We start from the raw sequence: 18,680 nt of genomic DNA on the forward strand, positions 1-18,680 counted from the left end.
CGGGCAGTGTTTCGTTCTGCTGTGCATGGGGTCGCTATGAGTCGGAAACGACTCGACGGCACTTAACAACAACAACAACATACTTTTACTATCTGTCATACATTATTTTGCAACTTCACTTTTAATTGTCTCAGTATTCCATTAGATAGAGAGCACAGTTTACGTAATCAATGGCTCATAACTGGACTTCCAAATCATATGCAACTATTTGATACCATAAAGAGTGTTGTGATAAGTGTCCTCATCACTAAATCTTTGCTGTTAGCTTGCATCATTATTATTTCTTTAGGGTCAATTCTTAAAAGTGAGATTGATGGGCCAAAGACACGAATGGTCAATCTGCCTTCCAGAAAAGTTGCACTCACTTATCATCTCACCAACAGTATATGAGAGTACCTGTTTCTCCACACTCACCCCAGTACTGGGTTCCAGTATTTAAGATAAACTCTCAATTTTGTTGTGCAAAAAGAAATAGTCATTGTGTTGATTTAGGTTTCTTTGATTGCCAGTGAGATGGCACATTTAAAATACCCGTATTGGCTCATGTCTTTTGGACCCTTCAAAATAATTTGCTGGAGTTGATGTATTTAATGTATGGAGGCTGCTAACTTGCCTGTCATCTGGGCTTGCTTTTCTCCAGTTTGCTGCTTGCCTTTTAATTTAACAGAAGAATTTTTCGAGCACATACACACACACATATATATTTTTTTGATTTTTTCCAATTTCTTTTTTTATGAAAAAGGTCAGACATACAGAAAAGTATAAATGATAGTACAATATATCTCTTTAAGTTGCAGACATCATGGTATTTCGGCTCTAAATACTTAAAGTATCACTTACCTCCTATGAATGAGGGCATCTCTTCATACCGTCAATTTCATTTTCACACATGAGAATATTAACCATAATGTCTAATGTCATCTTCTATCCAATCATATTCAAACTTCTTCCCTGTCCCCAAAAGCATTTTAATAGTTGGTTTCATTGACATAGGCTTGTCCTTAGTTTCCTGGTGCCGCTTTAAAAGAAATACCACAAATGACTGGCTTCAAAGAACAAAAATTTACTTTCTCACAATTCTGGAGGCATAAAGTCCAAATTAGGGCCTTGGCAGTGTTGATTCCTTCTTTCTGATGGCCCTGGGTGCTCCTCATCAACCTTTACACAGCATCTGTCTTGTGTGTGTGCATGTCTCTGCATCTAATTTACCCTTTTTATAACTCAGAAGTGATTAGATTTCAAACCCACCCTACTCGGGTATTGCCTAATTAACACAACAAAGGGAGCTTTACTTCCAAACAGCTTTACATCCACAGGTATGTTGTTGTTGTTATGTGCCATTCAGTCCTCTCGGACTCATAGCGACCCCTCCTTGGGTTTCCGAGGCAGTATCACTACAGAAGTAGATCGCCCAACCTTCCTTCCAAGGAGTGGCTGGTGGATTTGAACCTCCAGCCTTCTGGTTAGCAGTCAAGTCTCTTAGGCACTATGCTACCAGAGTTCCCTCCACAGGTATAGGGGTTAGGATATTAACACTTTTTTTTTTTTTTTTTGAGGGGGGTACAATTTAATTCATGACAAGTATCAAATCAAGATCCTGCATTTCCTTTGATTGTTATGTCTCTTTAGTCTTTAAAAAAAAAACTAGAGTCCCCCACATTGCTCCCCACTGACACTGGCTTACCTAAGTGCTGGGCAGTAACAAAATGGTCACATTCTGGATAGGTATGAGTCTTTCCTTATGATGCTTTTTAATTTGTCCCTCTTCCTCCTGTATTTCCCATAGGCTGAAAGTTACATGTAAAGGCTTGTGGTAGTTATGTTTGTGTGTCAACTTGGCTGGGCCTGGTTGAGTAGCTGGGCAGCTGCTGGTACTTATTCCCCATGATGAGACTGACAGTCAGCTCCATGGTGGGATCTACCACAAGCAGCTGAGTAGCTGCCTTTGGCTATGTGGTCTGCTTCCTGTACTTAAGGAGAAGCCTTGGGAATGGTCTCTAGCCTATGGCAGCTTGGACCCTGCATGCAGCTGTGTTGTTGCTCAGCAGCCTGCTATGCTCTGCCGACCTTGGGAATTACAGTAGACTTTAGTTAACGGCCTGCCATGTGGTTTGGTAACATCGGGACTATGCCTTTTTACTTGTCAACCTTGGGGCTTCTCAGCCTCAACAGCCAGCAGCTGTCTGAGTGAAAAAATGCCTCTAGCTCCAGTGGGCCAGGAGCAGGAGGCAGAGCTGGACCCCAAGGTTGAGGGGCTTTCACCCAGCCCCTAGAGCCTGGCACTTTGCACTTGGACTTACAGCCTCCAAATTGTAAGAATAAACTCCTGTTTATTAAGGCCCTCCCATGTGTGGTATATTCCTATCAGAGTGGCACTAGGGAACCAGAACGAGGCTTGATTCAGTTCTGGTTAAACACTGTTTTCAAGAACACTCGAGCCAGTGCTTTTCAAGCTGTAATATCATAAGAGTCTCCTTTTAAAAGCACAGATTCTGATTCAACACATCTAGTATGGAGCCCAACGTTCTGCATTACTAACAAGCTCAAAGGTGATGCTGTGTATCACCTTCACGTGACATCACATCAGAAGGTACACAAAGTCTGTGATGGTTAAGGTTACATGTTATCTTGTCTGGGTCATGATTCTCAGTGGTTTGGCAGATACTATGTAATCATTCTCCATTTTGTGATCTGATGTGAGCAGCCAATCAGTGGAAAGGGGAGTTTCTTTAGGGGTGTGGCCTACATCTAATATATATGGATGTTTTGGCAAATCGCTCTCTCTTCTCCCCTCTCTGCTCCTCACTGCCCAGCCCCCATGTTGCATCTTCTGACCTCCAGTTCTTGGGACTTGAGCCAGCAGCCTGCTGCCTGACTGCAGTGCAGTGAATTGCTTAATATGGCCCTTCTAGCCATCATCCTCCATTTTGTTATGTATTGTAAATCCTAGTCTCTACTCCTGCTTAGGGTGGGATGTACCTTGAGTCCCACTTTTCGGGAGGGTGTGACTCAAGTCACCACCTTAGCTTCCTTGAGGGTATGTATGTGTATCACTCACACACTCACTCACTGCCATTGAGTCAATTCCAACTCATAGCAACTCCTCCTTGGTTTTCCAAGGCAGTATTTCTACAGAAGTAGATTTCCCAGCCTTCCTTCAGAGGGGTGGCTGGTGGGTTTAAACTACCTACGTATGTGTGTGTATATATATATATGTATATATATGTGTGTGTGTGTATAAATGTTCTGTTTGAGTCAACATCATCTCACACCTGGACTTGAGACAGCAGCCATCACCTGACCTGCTGATTTGGGTTCGCCAACTCCTGCAACCAAGTGAGTTGGGAGAATTCTCCAGATCTACCCACAGACCTGGGACTTGCCAGCCTGCCAGCCTCCACCACCACGTGAGCAGTTTCCTTAGAAGCTTGTGAGTTCTGTGAGACATTACAGCAAAATATGGAACCCTAAGACAGGAGGGAGATTACTGAGGGGAGGAAGAGGAGGAGTTGATGTCAGAGGTAATGGAGTGGCATGGCAGTTTGGAAAAGCTGGGCAGTTGGGGCCTCTTTAACCTCTGCCTCATAGGGACCAGCCTTGTGCTGATCTTTCTAAAAAAAATTATTCAAGCACTGACCTGCAGATTTGGGGATTCACCAGCTCCTAAAGGCCCATGAGGCAGCAGTCTACTGTCTGACCTGACCATGGACTTGGGACTTGCCAGCCTCCACAACTACATGAGCCATTTCTTTAAGATAATTTTTTTCTCTCTCTATCTCTCTAAATATATATATATATATATATATATATATATGTATATATGTATATGTGTGTATTATATATGTATATGTGTGTATGTATACACACAAGCATACATATATACACACACTGGCTTTGTTCCTCTAGAGAACCCAGCCTAACACTGTTATCACAATGAATGTCTGAAAAAAAGAAATAGAATTTATGATTTCTATCTTTGATATTATATTTAAGAGGTGACTGTTTTATTCATTTTAAAACAATTTTTCTATTTTAAAAATGTATAATTGTGCCTGCTAAAATAATTCAAAAGTAGGAAAGTCTGTATAATAAGCTGTATCTCTCTTGCCTGCCACCACCTCTTCCGGGTTTGACTCCCAGTCAATGTACCTCACACACAGTCACCAGCCGTCTCTCAGTGGAGTTTGCATGTGGCTATGATGCTGAGCAGGTTTCCACAAAACTTCCAGACTGACAGGCACGGAGAAAAGGTCCGGTGATCTACTGAAAAATCAGCCTATGGAAGCCCTATGAAACACAGTGGTCGAATCTGCAACTGCACCAGGGGTTGGGCAGGACCAGGCAGTGTTTCATTCCACTGTGCACGGGGTCACCCTGAGCGGAGGACCAAGCCAGTGACAGCTAACAGCTCCCGTCCTGGATGACTTCCTGTCCCCAGCCCCACTACCCAGAATTAGCCACAATTCCCATTTCTTTTGTGCCCTACCAGAGTATACAAAAATACCTCTGTGTGTTTGTATCTGTGTTTACACTTCGCAGTGGGGCGAGACCCTTACCCCTGTTATGCATCTTGCTTTGTTTCATTTTATCTCCAATGGTATCTTGGAGATCATTCTGTATCAGCTTGTGCATTGCTTTTCTGACTGAGTGATGTTCTCTGGCATAGATATAGCAAGATTTATTCAACCAATCCCTTATTGGTGTACTCTTAGGTTACCTCAAGAGTTTTGCTATTACAAACAACAATGTAATTAATACCTTTATACACACCAGGTTATATGTATATACATTTTATCTATAGGGTAAGTTTTTAAAAGTAAAATTGCTGGATCAAAGAGTGTCTGCACTTAAAAAATGTTTTTGGATACACAAATTTTCAAATCACTCTCCAAAGAGGTTGTACCAACTTTCACTCCTGCCAACAGTGTTGTCTCGGGTGACTGTTTCCCTACTCTCTCCACTCTGGGTGTGTAACAAGCAAATAGTGACTATCTGCCCATGCCAGCCTCTTTTAGAGACATTTTCTCAGAGGACAGCTCCAAAGCCAGAGATCAGGTTGCCTTCCTCCCAGTCCTACACCCTCACCCCGCAGAGCCAACCAGCCGCTGCTTCCTGCCAATGTTATCTCCTATCTCACATCCAGCCCTTCCTCCTCTTACACTTTCACTCTGCCTCTGCCCCAGTTCAGGTCTTCATCCTCCATCTTTGAGACCTTGGCTGTGGTCTTCCAATCGGGTCTCACGTCTCCTTACTACTGATTTAGCTTCTGAAGAGCAGCTTGCCAGGTTTGAGAGCATGCCGTGCTCTTCGTCAATGTCCCTCAGGGGAGCCCAATGCCTGAAACCAAAGGGCCACCCCACTGGCCTGTTTATAGAGAGATGGATAGATAGCTGTTGTTGACGCAAGTCTAACTCGTGGTGACCTTGTGTTAACAGAAGGAAACATCTTCCGGTCCTGCATCATCCTGGTGCTCACAGAACGGTCCAGTCCATTGTCGCGGTTATTGCCCTAAGCCATCTTACCCAGGATCTCCCTTGCCCTGGCCGGCCCTCAGCCTCAGCAAACAGGACGTGCTCCTTCAGAGACTCACCTCTCCTAATAACATGCCCAGAGCAAGCAAGTTGAACAATGTTCGGTTGTGATCCACAAGCTTTTTATTTCTTGTGAAAACATACACAGCAAAGGATACACCATTCAATAAACTCTACATGAACAGTTCGGTGACCTTTACATTCTTCGAGTTGTATAGCCATTCCTGCCATCCTTTTCCAAATTATCCCACCACCTACCATTAACGTAAGGTCTCGGCCCCTAAGCTTCTCTTCTGACCTTTCAAGGCGCTGTCGTCCATTCGATCCCATAGAGACAAATCTTTGAGACAGCACAGTGCTCGAGGCAGACATAAATTATTAATTAGGCTAAAGCGGCTAAGAACAACAACAGGGTTTGATCCATAAGGTTTTCAATGGCTGAGTTTTTTAAATAGATCACCGGCCTGTTCTGGTTACCCAGTGCCGCTCTGACAAGAATATACCACAAGTGGGATGGCCTTAACAAACAGGAGTTTATTATTTTACAGTTTGGAAGCTTTAAGTCCAAGTTCAAAGTGCCAGGCTCTAGGGGCTGGGTGAAAGCCCCTCCAGCTCTGCCTCCTGCTCCCAACCCACTGGAGCTAGAGGTGTTTCTTCACTCAGACAGCTCCTGGCTGCTGAGGCTGAGAAGCTCAAGGTTGACAAGTAAAAAGGCACAGTCCTGATGTTACCAAACCACACATGGCAGGCCATTAATTCAAGTTCATTGCAAGTCCCAAGGTCAGCAGAGCATGGCAGGTTGCTGAACAACAACATCTCTACATGCAGGGTCCAAACGTGCCATATGCTAGACACCATTCCCAAAGCTGCTTCTTATATACAGGAAGCAGACCACAGACCCAAAGCAGCTACTCAGCTGCTTGTGGTAGATCCCACCATGGAGTTGACTGCCAGTCTCATCATGGGGAATAACTACCACCAGCTGCCCAGCCACTCAACCAGGCCCAGCCAGGTTAACACACAAACATAACCACCACAAGGCCTTTCTTCCTAGTCTGTCATAGCTGGAAGCTCTAACCTGTCCACCAAGGGTGATGCTGCTGGTATTTGAAATACTTGGTGGCATAGCTTTCAGCATCATAGCGTTAGATAAGCCACCACAGTGTGACAGACTGACAGATGGGGTGGCCTGCATACAGACCTGTACCATGTGACCTCTCCTGCTGTCTGTCTGCACCATCATGTCCACTCTCTCCCCTCCCTCTTGTGTGCAATTCCAATATTTCTGTCATCTCCCAAAGCTCCCTTTGTAGCTGCTCCTGAAGCTTTGTTCACACTACTTCCTCTCCTCCTTCAGGCCACCTTCACCGGAATCTCTCTTTTCCAAGCTTCTCTGAGCCTCACCTCCGCCAGGAGAAAGTGTTTCCAGTTCCGCACCTCTGAACTCCCAGTCTGAGTTCAGGGTCCTTCTTTTATCCCACATCTGCCTTTCACATCTGGAACTGAAGTTACTACGCGTCAGTGTTAGGATTTCCCATTCACGGTTCTTTCTCCCACACTAGGCTGTGAGTTCCTTGACAGCAGACACCGCAGCACAGTTGTTCCCCGGTCCCAGGGCCTGGCATGGTGCCTGGCCCACGCTTGTGGTTGATTTGAACTCTGTGTGGGTGGAGGTGTGTAGCTGACTGTGGTCTCTTTCAAAGTTGGGAGCCCTGATCCTCCTGGGCATTTCTGGGCCTCTGGGATGCAAATCTGGAGGACCAGGGTTTGCATGGAGGGCAGGAAATAGAGCAGGACTCAGAGGAGAGGGTCACGGCCCAGTGAAGCCTGGGCATTCACCCTGACAGAGGCGCCGCAGGTCCAGCCAGACAGCAGTCGACGTCAAGCTGACTTGAGGGTGCTATGGGTTTCTTTTTCCAGGGGTTTTCCTGGGAAGTCGGGTGTTGCTCAAGGAGGGGAGCTACCAACCTGCAGACCCCCCTCAGGGCGGCAGGAGGGGGATGAGCATCTGCCCCGCCCCCCAAGGCAGGACTGGGGCTGGACTCCCAAAGCAAGGTAATGAGGGGTAGAGGGAGTAGGGAATGTGGAGCTTGGGGTCCAATGACAGGTGGGAAAGGCCTATCACCCCTTGCTCCTTGCCTGTGTGTCGGTGGGGGTGGGTGGGGGGCGCTCCAGAAACTCCCCAAGCCCGGAGAGGAGGAGCGTCTGGTATAGGCCCTCTTATTTCTAGCCCCTGGGGTAGGGGTGGGGTCACGTGTGTGCCCAGGCCCCGTAGACAGGCTGGGGAAGGCCAAGCAGAGAGCCCTGGCGTCCGCAAGGACAAAGAGACCTCTAGTGGCCACGGTGGGAAGCAGGCGAGGAGGACTTAGGAACCGCGGGCCTGGGAGGGACGGAGGGGGGCACTTCCTGCCAGGGCCCGGGGCTGCCCGGCTTTGCAAAGGAAGTGTTGCCAGGGCCGCAGGGGTGGGGGCAGGAAGTGGGGCGGAGGCTGGAGCAAGGGCGCGGCCAGTGGGTCTGGAGGCGAGTGGGTGGGGGAAGCACGGGGTACCGAGACTGGGCCTTCCGCCCGCCTAGCCTCCCACCAGGGGCCTAAGCCTGCCGAGCCCTGTCCGCGGGTGGCGCCGTGACCCCTCGCTCGGCTTGCGCAGCAGGAGGTGGGCGCGCTACCTCTCAGGCCAGCCCACGTCAGCGCTGTTCAAAAGTTCTTCCGTTGTGAGCCAACTCCGCTTCCCTGTACCTCTCCCACGCTCCCCATCTCCCCTGTGGGGCCTCCCCAGCCCCTCCCTGCTCACTCGAGGACAGAGACCACACCCCCTCCTCGTCCCCAAACACGCCCCAAGGGCCTCCCTGACACGGGCGTACTCGTTTTATAGCTAGTACTTATCGAGTTCTCTATGTACGGCTTGCAAGCAACTCTGCAGCGGCTGGCTTGGAGTGGATACCGACTCTTAGTGACTCCCTGTGACAGAACTGCCCCCATAGGGTTTTCCTGGCTGTAATCGTGACGGAAACAGAAATGCCAAGTCTTTCTCTCACGGAGCTGTTGGATGGGTTCCAACCTCCATCCTTCTGGTCAGCAGTGGGGCTCATCTGAGCCATCAGGGAGGGAATCTCCATTTTGCAGATGGACTCACTGAGGCTGAGCGAAGTCACTGAATAGCAGAGCCAGGTCCCTCAGATCTGATTCAAAGCCTGAGCTCCCAAGACCAGGGTGGGGTCGGGGGTGGGGAGGCAGCTGGGGCCGTCCCCCCACACACACCCCCCCTCAGAATGCTGGCCCAAGGTAGACACAAGCTATGTAAATACAAGCAGCATAATCCCCCTCACTTAACCCTGCCCCACAATAACCACAGAGGCAAGACAGGAGGTCTGGCTTTCTCTTTAGTTCTCATACCGTGGGGCTCTCAGTCAGAGAGAAGGCACTTAAAACGGGTAGATCACTCCACTCAGCCAACCATCCTCCCTCCCCAACCAGCTCTCAATGGGGGGTGGGGGCCCGAAGACACAAGAACATCTCACCTTGCTATCCCCCTTGGCACAGCTTTATGGGTCCGCTTAACCGTTAGGGCCCTGGGAAAGCCTAGGGTGGTGACCTCCAGGTATAGCATGTAGGAGGAGGGGCTCCAGATATCAGCCAGAGCCGGAAGGGTGTCCTGGGAGCAGCCCCCAGCCAGCAGGGGGTGGGGCAGGGGGCTGAAGGAGGTGGGTTGGCACAGGGAAGGGGGACCGCTTGGCCAGACTTCCTGGAGACCCCAAGTCCCACAAGAAGCATCCTACCTCCTGCAGATCCCACAAAGGCACCGGTGAAGTGTGGGGCAGGTGGGGAAGGCAGACCCCCCACCCCACGGCTGGTGGGCCTAGTACAGTGCAGGCACAGGCAGAGAGGTGCTTGAGAAATGGGTCCAATGAATGGAGAGCGCAACAGGGGTATGAGGGACAGAGGACAGGCCTGGGGCCCACCTTGTTTTGTTCAGAAAATAGCAGTTTAAAAAATGTAAAAATCCTTTCCCTCCCTCCCCCTAATTTCCGGGCTCAGGAAAGGGAGGAGGGAGGGGTGTTTTCTACCCCCAACCCCTCCATCTCCCATCCCTAAAAAAAATCTATATACACATGTACATATTTATATGGCACCGTAGGGGGTTCTGCTACACCCCCACTCACAGCTGAGGGAGCAGAGCCCCAGGGGGCCTGGTCACAGGTGGTTAAGGCAGATGTGAGGGGTGGGACTAGGGTGATGGGAGGGGCTGGACTCAGGTCCTAAGGACAGAGCCTGCTCCCTTCACAGATCACCTGCCCTCCCAGGCAGATTGGTGGGGCGGTAACAGTCCCCAGGGAGGCCATGGGGGAGGGGCTGGGAGCGGTTTCTCCAGCCAGCCTGGATACAGTGAATGAGCTGTAGGCGGGTCCAGGCAACGGCAGCTGCCCAGGACAGGCACCTGGAAAAGCTGGGCAGGGAAGAGGGGCTCCACGCAAGGCACTTGTGTCCACCGTTACCAGGCTGGGGGCCAAGGCATGGGGCAACAGGAATCTTGCCCCCCAACAAAGCAGAACCGGAAGGGGCCCAAGGGCCCAACTTGGCAGCAGAGAAACATGGCAGCACAGAGAGAAGAGAGAAAAAGGGAGTGGCACACAGGGCCCCCACAGACACCCCAAGAAGGCACAGGGGGTTCTAAGGCACAGACACAGGGACCCCAGCGCTTATTGCCACCTGCTGCCCCCTCTGTAGGCAGGCCAGGCTGTTCGGGGAGGCACCTGCTCCCCCTGGCACTGAGTGTGGCAGCCTGTGGATTTTCTTAAGGAGCAGTGGGTGCTGCCAAGTCCGAGTGTGAGGAGGTGTGGGCGTCCATTGGGGCAGGTCCTGGCCCCACCCAGCCTCACTAGCTCCCAGGCCGTGGCTGCCTGAGCACCGAGTATACGTCGTCCACTCGGCTGAGTTGCTCAAAGAAGGGAAGGAGGTCGTGGAGCTCAGTGTCACTCATGTTGTCAAACCAAGAGGCCACTGGTACCTGAGGAGAGAGGGGTGGGGCAGTGAGGGCAACTGGTGGCCCTGGGCACATGATGTCCAGGCCAGCCCTTGGGCCCACTCTGCTCTCGGAAACCCCACCCCAGAGGGCTGGCTCCCCTCACCCAGGATTTTCAAACTTTTGTGATAACACATTCAGAGCAAAGAAAGTTTCATGAATCGATTGATACTTACTTAACCTGACGGTATGTAACACACTGCAGTGTTTTCTATTTCATTTCTCAAAAATCCCAATCAAGACTCACTTGACTTAATTCTGTGGCCCACTCATGGGTCACCCCAGGCAATATGGAATCCTGATACTGCTTCAATGCCAAGCATGAACCTAAGTCTTTGATGGGAACCTTCTACACCATATGGTCACATGAAGTACAAGCAGCAGAGATAGAAGGACAAGACGAGTGGACAAACAGGAAACTGGGACCTGGAAAGAAAGCAGGGAAAAGGCCCGCACGCTGCCCAACTCGGCCCCTTTCTTGGATGGGTCCATCCACCGGCACTCACGGCGTTGTCCGGGTGGAAGACGTAGGAGGCGGGTGAGTTGTCCAGGATGAGCACCCGCCGAAGGTCTCGGCCCAGCCGGCTCAGGTCCTTCACATAGTTCCCTCGGTGGAAGACGCATGACTCTCGAAAGAGCCGGGCCCGAAAGGCCCCCCACTTGTCGAGCAGGTCAGCTACTGGGTCTGCGTACTGGGGGAGGAGGAGGAAGGTCATTCTGGGGCCGTGGAGGCGGGTCAGAGGACTCCTTCGGAGGGTGGGTGCTCACCTTGGCGAGGCTGGCAGTGAACAGCACACACTCAAAGAGCTCGCCCATCCGCTGCAGGAACTCATCAACGTGGGGCCGCTTCAACACGTAGACCTGGGGGGTGGGCCAGTGAGGGGGACTGCTGGCCACCAGGCCAGGGAGGGCATGGGGGGACCGGCTGAGGGCTGGGAGGGGAATGGGTGGGAGAAGGCAGAGGGGACACAGGAGGGAGGCTAGTCCCAGGACCTGTAGGCTCAACATGACTGAGTCCCTCCAGCCACCCCTGGGGACACCATCCCCCCTTCTAAAACAGCAAAATGAATTCCCAACCCCTAGCTTCTGTCCCTTCCTCATGGAGAGTCACTAAGCCCCAGTCCCTCAGCCAAATGCAGGGGGCTGACCGCGGCCCCCTCACCCCAGGGCTGCAGAGCACCGGCCCCCGAACCAAGTAATGGAGAACAGGCTAGACAGCACACAACCTATCCTGAATTACTTGAACTGGGTCCCGGGCACGGTGGGGCAAGGGGGCAGGGGTCGGGAAGAGAAACCCTCCCGCCGTGCAGGCCCAGGAGTCCAGCAGTCCCTGAGGATCTGTGTGGCCTTGACCAAGTCTCACACCCTCTCTGGGCCTCTGACATTCAGAGCTCAAAGCCCCGTCCATCCAGGGCTCTCAGGATGGGTGGGAGGAGCCTGGGGTCTGGAAGAATATGCCCAGCCCCACCTGCCTCCTGTGCTGCCCTCACCTGGTGGACCACCCCATCAATCTCCACAGGGATAATGAAGTCAGCGTTGTTCACTGGCTGTGGGGAAAAAGAGAGGCTGGCTGTGGGTCAAGAGCCCACCCGGACCCTGGGGTCGTGGCCCAGCCTAGGCCCCCCACCCAGGCCAGGGCAGAGACCCTGGGGCTGAGGGCTGCTGGGCAGGGCCCACCTTGAAGGAGCTGTGCACCAGGGTCTCGTCCAGGTCGATGACCACGCAGATCTTGTCTGAGTCCTGTGCCTTGGCCTCGGGGAGCAGGTACTGGACTGGGGTCTGCTATGAGGAGGCGCAGGGCTGGCCGGGTCACCCCTTGAAAGCCCCAGTCATTTCTCTCTTGTTCTTCCCTCCCCCACCTCTATCCCTGAGGAACCACAGGTATAGTGGGAAGAGACCACCCAGCTTTGCTCCCGCCAACTCTGGGGCCTGGGCCCCACTCCCCCACCTGTAAAACCAAGGTAGAAGAAAGCTTCCATAACTACAACCAAACCAAACTCCTAGCCATCGAATCGATTCCGACTCAAAGCAACCCCCTTTGGGTTTCCGAGGTGGTAAATCTTTACAGAAGTAGATTTTCCAGTCTTCCTTCCGTAGAGCAGCTGGTAGGTTTGAACCACCAACCTTCCGGTTAGCAGTCAAAATACCTTAAGCACTACGCCACCAAAGATCCTTTGATGAGGGAAATGCAGAGGTACCCTTCTTACTGGGCAGCAGTCTTGAGACCAACAGACCTAGTTCTGAGGTTGGTGGGGAGACTCCCACTGCCTCCCCTCCTCAGTATCCGACCTGCCAGGTCAGGAGCCCTAACACTAGCTAAACCTTGGTACCGCTGCGGCTTCCACCTGGCCACCACACACCTTCGGGACCACGCCGTTCTCCTCCACAAGCAGGGGCGCCCCACTGTGGGCGGGCAGGGCCTCAGCATCATCTCGGCACACGCAGCAGAAGAGCGAGTGGAAGATGCCCCGGCTTCGGGGCTTCTGGGAAGAAGCTGACTTCTGGTCACCTGCAGGAGGGAGGCCCAGGGTAGGGGCATGCACACTGGGCTGCCTAGGTGCGAACCCCTGAGCTGGGAGGACCTGGCCTCCCCGCTTCATCAAGGGTAATACACTAAGGTGGGGGGCCTGTGATGGGTGCCAGGCCCTCCTGGAAACGACCAAGCCAGGAGCAACTGTTTGCTGCAGGCCACTCTGTGGAGGGAGTGGGTTGCCTGAAGCAGGCCTCAGAGGGGTGCTCTTCCTTTTTCCCTCACAACCTTGGTCACTGCTCAGGAGAAATACTGCTTAAGGATGGGCCCCACTGGGAACACCCCTTGCCACCTTCTACCTGAGCCACTTCTGCCCAGGAACCCAGGAAGCCCCCTGCCAAGGAGGGCCAGAGCCTACAGGCCTGTTGCCCACTTCTGCCTTCCCCTCATCTCCACCTCCTCGTGGGTCCAGGGTCCAAAGTCCTCACGGAGCTAGGAGCTAGGCCCATCGCAGGGGGTAGGGGCCAGAGTGTCCCCTGGGCCATCTGTCGGCCCCACCTCCTCCAATGCCGCCCAGTCCAGACCTGCAGCCTGGAGTGACTGACTGACAGATCCACCCTCCGCCCACCCCTCCCTCAGCCCCCTGCCTAGGGGCAGAGCTAGGCTCACTCAGAAGGTAGGTAAACGGTAGGGGAGGGGGCTTCCAAACCCTTAAGGTCAACACCTGGACAGGGACAGGCACGACCCTCACGCGGGGCCGGCCAGCACCCGGGGCCCAAACAGGGCAGGGCGGCTGCCGCTGCTTCGTGCGTGTGTGCACAGGCCCGGCGATTCCAGGCCTGCAGCGGGGACACCGCGTGCCCGGGTCGGTGCACGGCTCTCCCGCGGGTGACAGGCGCCCTTTGGAAGCGCTGCTTCTCGGAGGGGCTCGACGTCCCCAACACAGACAAGGAAGTTTGTGGGGAGCGTGGGTGTGTGTTGGCGGGAGATCTTTCCAAAGCTCCCCAAACTGCTGTCACTTCGGCACCCCCTCCCCCGACCGGACCGCGGCCCAGAGGGGGGCGGAGTCTTAGCGGGTGGCCTGAAGGCGCCCTCTTCAACCCCCATCTCCCAGCCCCATTGGCGCCAATGTGGGGGAGCCACACTGCGGGGGAGGGGCGGGCTGGGCGCCCAGGCACCGCATACTGCCAGCCCGGGAGACCCCGAAGGAGCCCTTTCGCACTACCTGGCCTCAGTTTCCCCACCTCGGGAAGATGCAAACGCCCAAAAGGCGCGAGGCCCCGCCCCACGTCTCTGAGAGTCTGCAAGTTCGAACTCCCAGTTCCCTCCCGGATTGTGATCTCCCGCCTGGTGTCGGACCCGACCGAGGTGGGCGCCTGTGGTAGCCGGGGAGGCTCCCGGCCCCCTCCACCTCCCTCTCACGGCGACCGGCCTCAGCCCCCGCCCGCGGCCCCGGTACCTTTGCCCCGCAGCGGGCCCCGCGCCTCCTCCTTGCTGATCTGAGTAATGACGGCCGAGCTGTCCATGGGGCCGGGCGCGCTTCGCTCCGGCCGGACTCTGGCCCGGGCGCCCGGCCTCCCCCCCGGCTTGGGCCGGAATCGGGGCGCGGGGGGGAGGGGAGGGGTGGGAGGGAGGGATCCCCGCGAGCTTCGGAGGGGAGGGGAGCCAGTCTCAAGGGGGGAGGGGGAGGGAGGGGGCGCGGAGGAAACTTTGTTACAACATGGAGTTTCCTCCCCGCGAGGCGGATGCAAACATGGAACCCGGGCGCCGTTTCAAGGCTCCCCCTTAAAAGGGCAACGGCTTCGGCGTGACCTGGCCTGGGCCGGCGCTTTCATCACTTCTGGGGCCGGCGCGGCTTGGCTAGCTGGGAGGCGGGCCCGGCCGGGTTTCTGCCGCGCTCCCGGGGCGTCGCCTCCTTTCCTGCCGCCCGCCCGCGGGGCCTATCCTCTGCGGCTGCGTGGCAGGGCCGGCGCCCGGCCCACAGTTCTAGGCCGCCGAGCGTTGGTGGCCAAGGCCCGCCCAGCCCGAGGCGCCCACGCCCAAGAGGGCGGTGCAGCCCCACCTCTGCACATTCCGAGGTTTTTTCGTCTGGGAAACGGGACAGTGCGGTCTCGTCTGTAAAATGGGTTTTCTCCTTGCGAGTCTGGCGGTCGAAGGAGAGTCGTGGGCGCGTAAAGGCTCTTTGCGAGCTCCAAACGGAATTCTGCTCTTAACCAGACTCTCACCCCCACCGCAGTCTCTCGGGGCTGCATGATCCGGCTCTGTCGCTTGGAACAATTCCAACTCCCTGCTCTTAAGTTGCCACCTGCCAACCTCTCCTCTTGGCGCCCGCAAGCCCAGCCGCACGCCCACGCGGATCGCCTGGCATTCCGGGGAGGAGGAGCCGAGCGCCTCGCTGCCTCAGGGCTCTCGTGCGTGCTGTTCCCTCCACGCGCCATGCGGAGCCAAAGCTTGACCTGGATGAACCGTCACCTTGTCCAGGCGGCCTCACGTGTCCCGTTTCCCCCTGCAAGTTTGGCCCTCATGATGGGGTGGGTGCAAGGTGTCAGATGGGACTTTATGTTCCCAGTGGCCGGGCACACAGTGGGAGCTCCAGCCCTGCTGCCCCATGCCCAGCCTTGGGGACCTCAGCCTGTCCCCTCGGGTGGGGGGGGGACACAGCTCGACCGGCGCGGACCCCGGGTTTCCACGCCCATTCTTCACGCGCGAAGCTCCTGCCTTTTGCATAGCCGTGGAGTCTCAGGGGAATTTTTTGTTTATGAAATGCCTTCCTTTCGTCACTACTCTTAAGCGTTCACTATTTAAAAAGGAACCCTGAAGCCGGGCCTTGACAAACACGCCCCGGCACTTCCTTCCCTTCCCCGCGGGCGCGGCGGAGCGGGCGCGTCCCGTACTGTGGGCGCCGGGAGCAAGCGCGGCGCACGTCCGCCAGGTCCGCAGAGGAGGCGGCGGCCCGCACGCCAGGGCCCTTGGACCGCCCGCCTCTGCCCTCCGGCGCCTGCACGGCGCCACCATCGCTCCTCATCAGCGCATTTCTTGCTGCGCTGCGGCGAACCCCTCGCCGGGGGCGCGTTCCGGCTGCGCGGTCTCCACCTCTCATCTCCCGGACACCCCCCCATTCCATTCTACCGATAAGGAAACTGAGCTCAGGCGAGCTGCCGGCCTTGGCCCACCCCCAAAGGGCAGAGGCGGGACCAGCCTCAGGGCCGAGCCCTCTCCCCTCCGGCCGGGGCCCCAGCTTTAGCTCAGGATGCGCCGGCAGCTTTGGCCCCAAAAGGGAATGTGTGTTGACCTGCCAAGTGAGCCTCCGGCCTCGCCTCTGGCCTGAGCTCTTCCCTCTCGGAGGCCACCGCTCCTCCGTCTGCGGAGTGGGCCTGGCCCGTGGTCTCCCTTCCCGCCCCTCGGACGAGACCACCCTGAGCTCACGGGATGCCTCGTCTCCCGCTCCCAGCACGTGCTTGCTGTCACCTGCAAGCCTTTGCTGGCGCGGCTGTCTCACCCTGGATGACCTCCCGCCCCCAAGGCTGCCCTAGGGGCAGCTTCGCGGTCGCCCTGGAGTTATCCCCATCCTTAGACCGGCGTGGGGGTGGATTCGGGGTGAATCAAGAGGCCCTTCCGCCCAGCGTCGTGGGTGGGGTGTGTGGATATTTTGTGATAACCGAGAAACTGGAAGTTCCGCAACGTGCGGACGCGCAGTGCTTTGGGGTTCCACACCCAGTTACCATTCCCCCTCTTCCGCAGCAGTTGGGGGGCGCTTTATCTGTTTTATCGTCTTGCACTCCCAGAAGGTGCAAAGTCATGGGGACTGTGAGTTGGGAAAGGTGAGATTCCTGCCTCCATCAGGCTACTATCGGAGATGTCTTTCCCGCCTAGCACCTCAGCTTCCCTGGGCGCCAAACAGGTTGGTCAGAACTCAACCTCCCGAGAGCAGGGGCCTGTGGTTTAAGCCCTGGCTGGAGTATCAAGGTGCCAAGGCCACTCCCAGCCTGAGGAGTGAAGAAGTACCCAGAATGGAAATGGAATTACACCTTCCAAGTAAGATGTGAGGCCGGAGGGCTAAGAGGACCAGAGCTGCTATGAAGATGGGGCAGCCCCTCATAGGGGCCTGAGTCCCTAACGACTGGTCTTGGCCAGCCCTCAGCACTAACCCCTTGCCCATCAGCTGGGCCTCTAGTCCCCTCCCCATCTCCTTTGCCCCCCAAGTCCTGAGGCTTAACTGGCTATAAAGGCCAGTTAATAATGATGGGGCCTTTATAACTTGCCCCCCTCCAAGGTTTCTTGTTTCTACCCTTTTGTACACCGGACCCCATTCCTGACAGGCTTGTGTCCCCTGACTGCCCCCCCCCCCCCCCCGCCAAATCCTATTCCGTTTTCGAAATCCTATCTGGGCACTACCGTTCTCCGCACACCCTTCTGCCTTGGCCCTATCATACTTTATAGAACCTTTGCTTTGAACATTGTTTATTTTGCGGTCTTCCCACTGGAGTGGCCTCCTTGAGAGCTGCCATCGCCTTTACTTCAGGACATTCTCTGTCCCCGTCTAGCAAGGGCGGGTCTGGCACATCCGGCTGGCGCCCAGTTAATGCTTAGTGAATTGACAGAGATGTGCAGTACAGCTACGGCACCTCCAGGGAGCTGGAAAGGGACCCGGGAGGTGCCTTTCTTCATTCACCAACTACCCCTCCCATCCATCCCCCACCGTCGGCGCGCGTGGGCCCCATCTTCTGCAGGGCCACGCCTGGAGAACGAGGGTGCCCTGAGACCCTCTGCAGCTGCTGCCCTGGGTGAACCAAACCAGTCTCATCCCTTCCCTCCATGAGGGCCCCACTAGCACCGTCGCCCTTTTAAGAAAGAGGACATTCTTCTCATAAACAAGAGCCCCAACCTAAGCGCGGAGCCGCGCCGCCCGTCTAGCCGGATCCCGAGAATTCAGGGGGTGCTTCTAGACCAGAGCCTACCCCAGGCTCAACACCTGAAAGGGCCTATGGCCCCTCCTAGCAGCAGCTCTCTGCAGCTCTGGAGCCAGGATTCAAGAGACTGGAGGAGGGACCTAGGGGAGCCTAGAAACGGCCCAGGGAGCGTCTGTAAAGAGCAGCCCCAGCTCGGGGCGAAGGGGCAGCCGGCCGCTCCTAGGTGCCGAGTGGGTTTCCCGCCCCGAAAGCTTTCCCCTACCTCTCCTCTGGGATGGATTCCTGAGCCCCAGGGCACTTGGACCCAAGCGCCCGCCCCCGAGGCCCGGAGGGGTGAGGCCGAATCCGCGAGTGCCAGCGCTCGGGACTGTCCCCGCCCCTAGGGGGAGCAGGAAGTCAGCGCCCAGGGAGAGTTAACAGCACCGCGTGGGAGTTCCAAGCTGTCCAGTCCCCTGGGGAAATGGCAAATGAATTGGGCCTCGGAGGCAGGGACTCTGGGGTTCTTTATGGCCTGGTGCTTAAGGAGGGGAGAGCTGAGCCTCCACTTTATCGCCTGGAAAATGCAAGGATTGCGGGCAAGACAGGAAGGCTGAGGCCACTCAGCCGAGAGTAGGAATAACCCAGACGGAGCAGCGGGGAGAGGAGCACCGCTTGCCCCCTTCTTGGCTTCCGTTCCTCTGGTATTTCGAATGGGAACTTAACTAACAGTTGTTCAGCATTCGTCAGGCTCTAGTGCTGACGAATTTTA

General features: G+C 55.2%; 1 protein-coding gene across 1 annotated transcript; it reads right to left on the minus strand.

The window, feature by feature from the left end:
• Positions 1 to 10,408: 10,408 nt before the first annotated feature.
• Positions 10,409 to 14,548, minus strand: CTDSP1 (CTD small phosphatase 1). Its single transcript, XM_007959571.1, has 7 exons — positions 14,482 to 14,548; positions 12,913 to 13,061; positions 12,230 to 12,334; positions 12,043 to 12,099; positions 11,321 to 11,413; positions 11,059 to 11,244; positions 10,409 to 10,537 (listed from the first exon to the last, which is right to left on the minus strand). Exons 1-7 carry the CDS (start codon positions 14,546 to 14,548, stop codon positions 10,409 to 10,411), a joined length of 786 nt encoding a protein of 261 aa, XP_007957762.1.
• Positions 14,549 to 18,680: the final 4,132 nt, after the last annotated feature.

This window comes from Orycteropus afer, unplaced genomic scaffold, assembly GCF_000298275.1.
Source record: "Orycteropus afer afer isolate SDZICR_OR568_19922 unplaced genomic scaffold, OryAfe1.0 scaffold00002, whole genome shotgun sequence".
NCBI lineage: Eukaryota > Metazoa > Chordata > Mammalia > Tubulidentata > Orycteropodidae > Orycteropus > Orycteropus afer.

What these genes read in the sequence shown, in the direction of transcription:
- CTDSP1 (XM_007959571.1), bottom strand. Translation starts at nt 14,548, where the DNA reads ATGGACAGCTCGGCCGTCATTACTCAGATCAGCAAGGAGGAGGCGCGG. An exon ending in TGGTGCACAGCTCCTTCAAG is followed by an intron (nt 12,100 to 12,229) that starts GTGGGCCCTGCC and finishes TTTTCCCCACAG; the next exon opens with CCAGTGAACAACGCTGACTT. An exon ending in TCTTCCACCCGGACAACGCC is followed by an intron (nt 10,538 to 11,058) that starts GTGAGTGCCGGT and finishes CTCTCTCCTCAG; the next exon opens with GTACCAGTGGCCTCTTGGTT.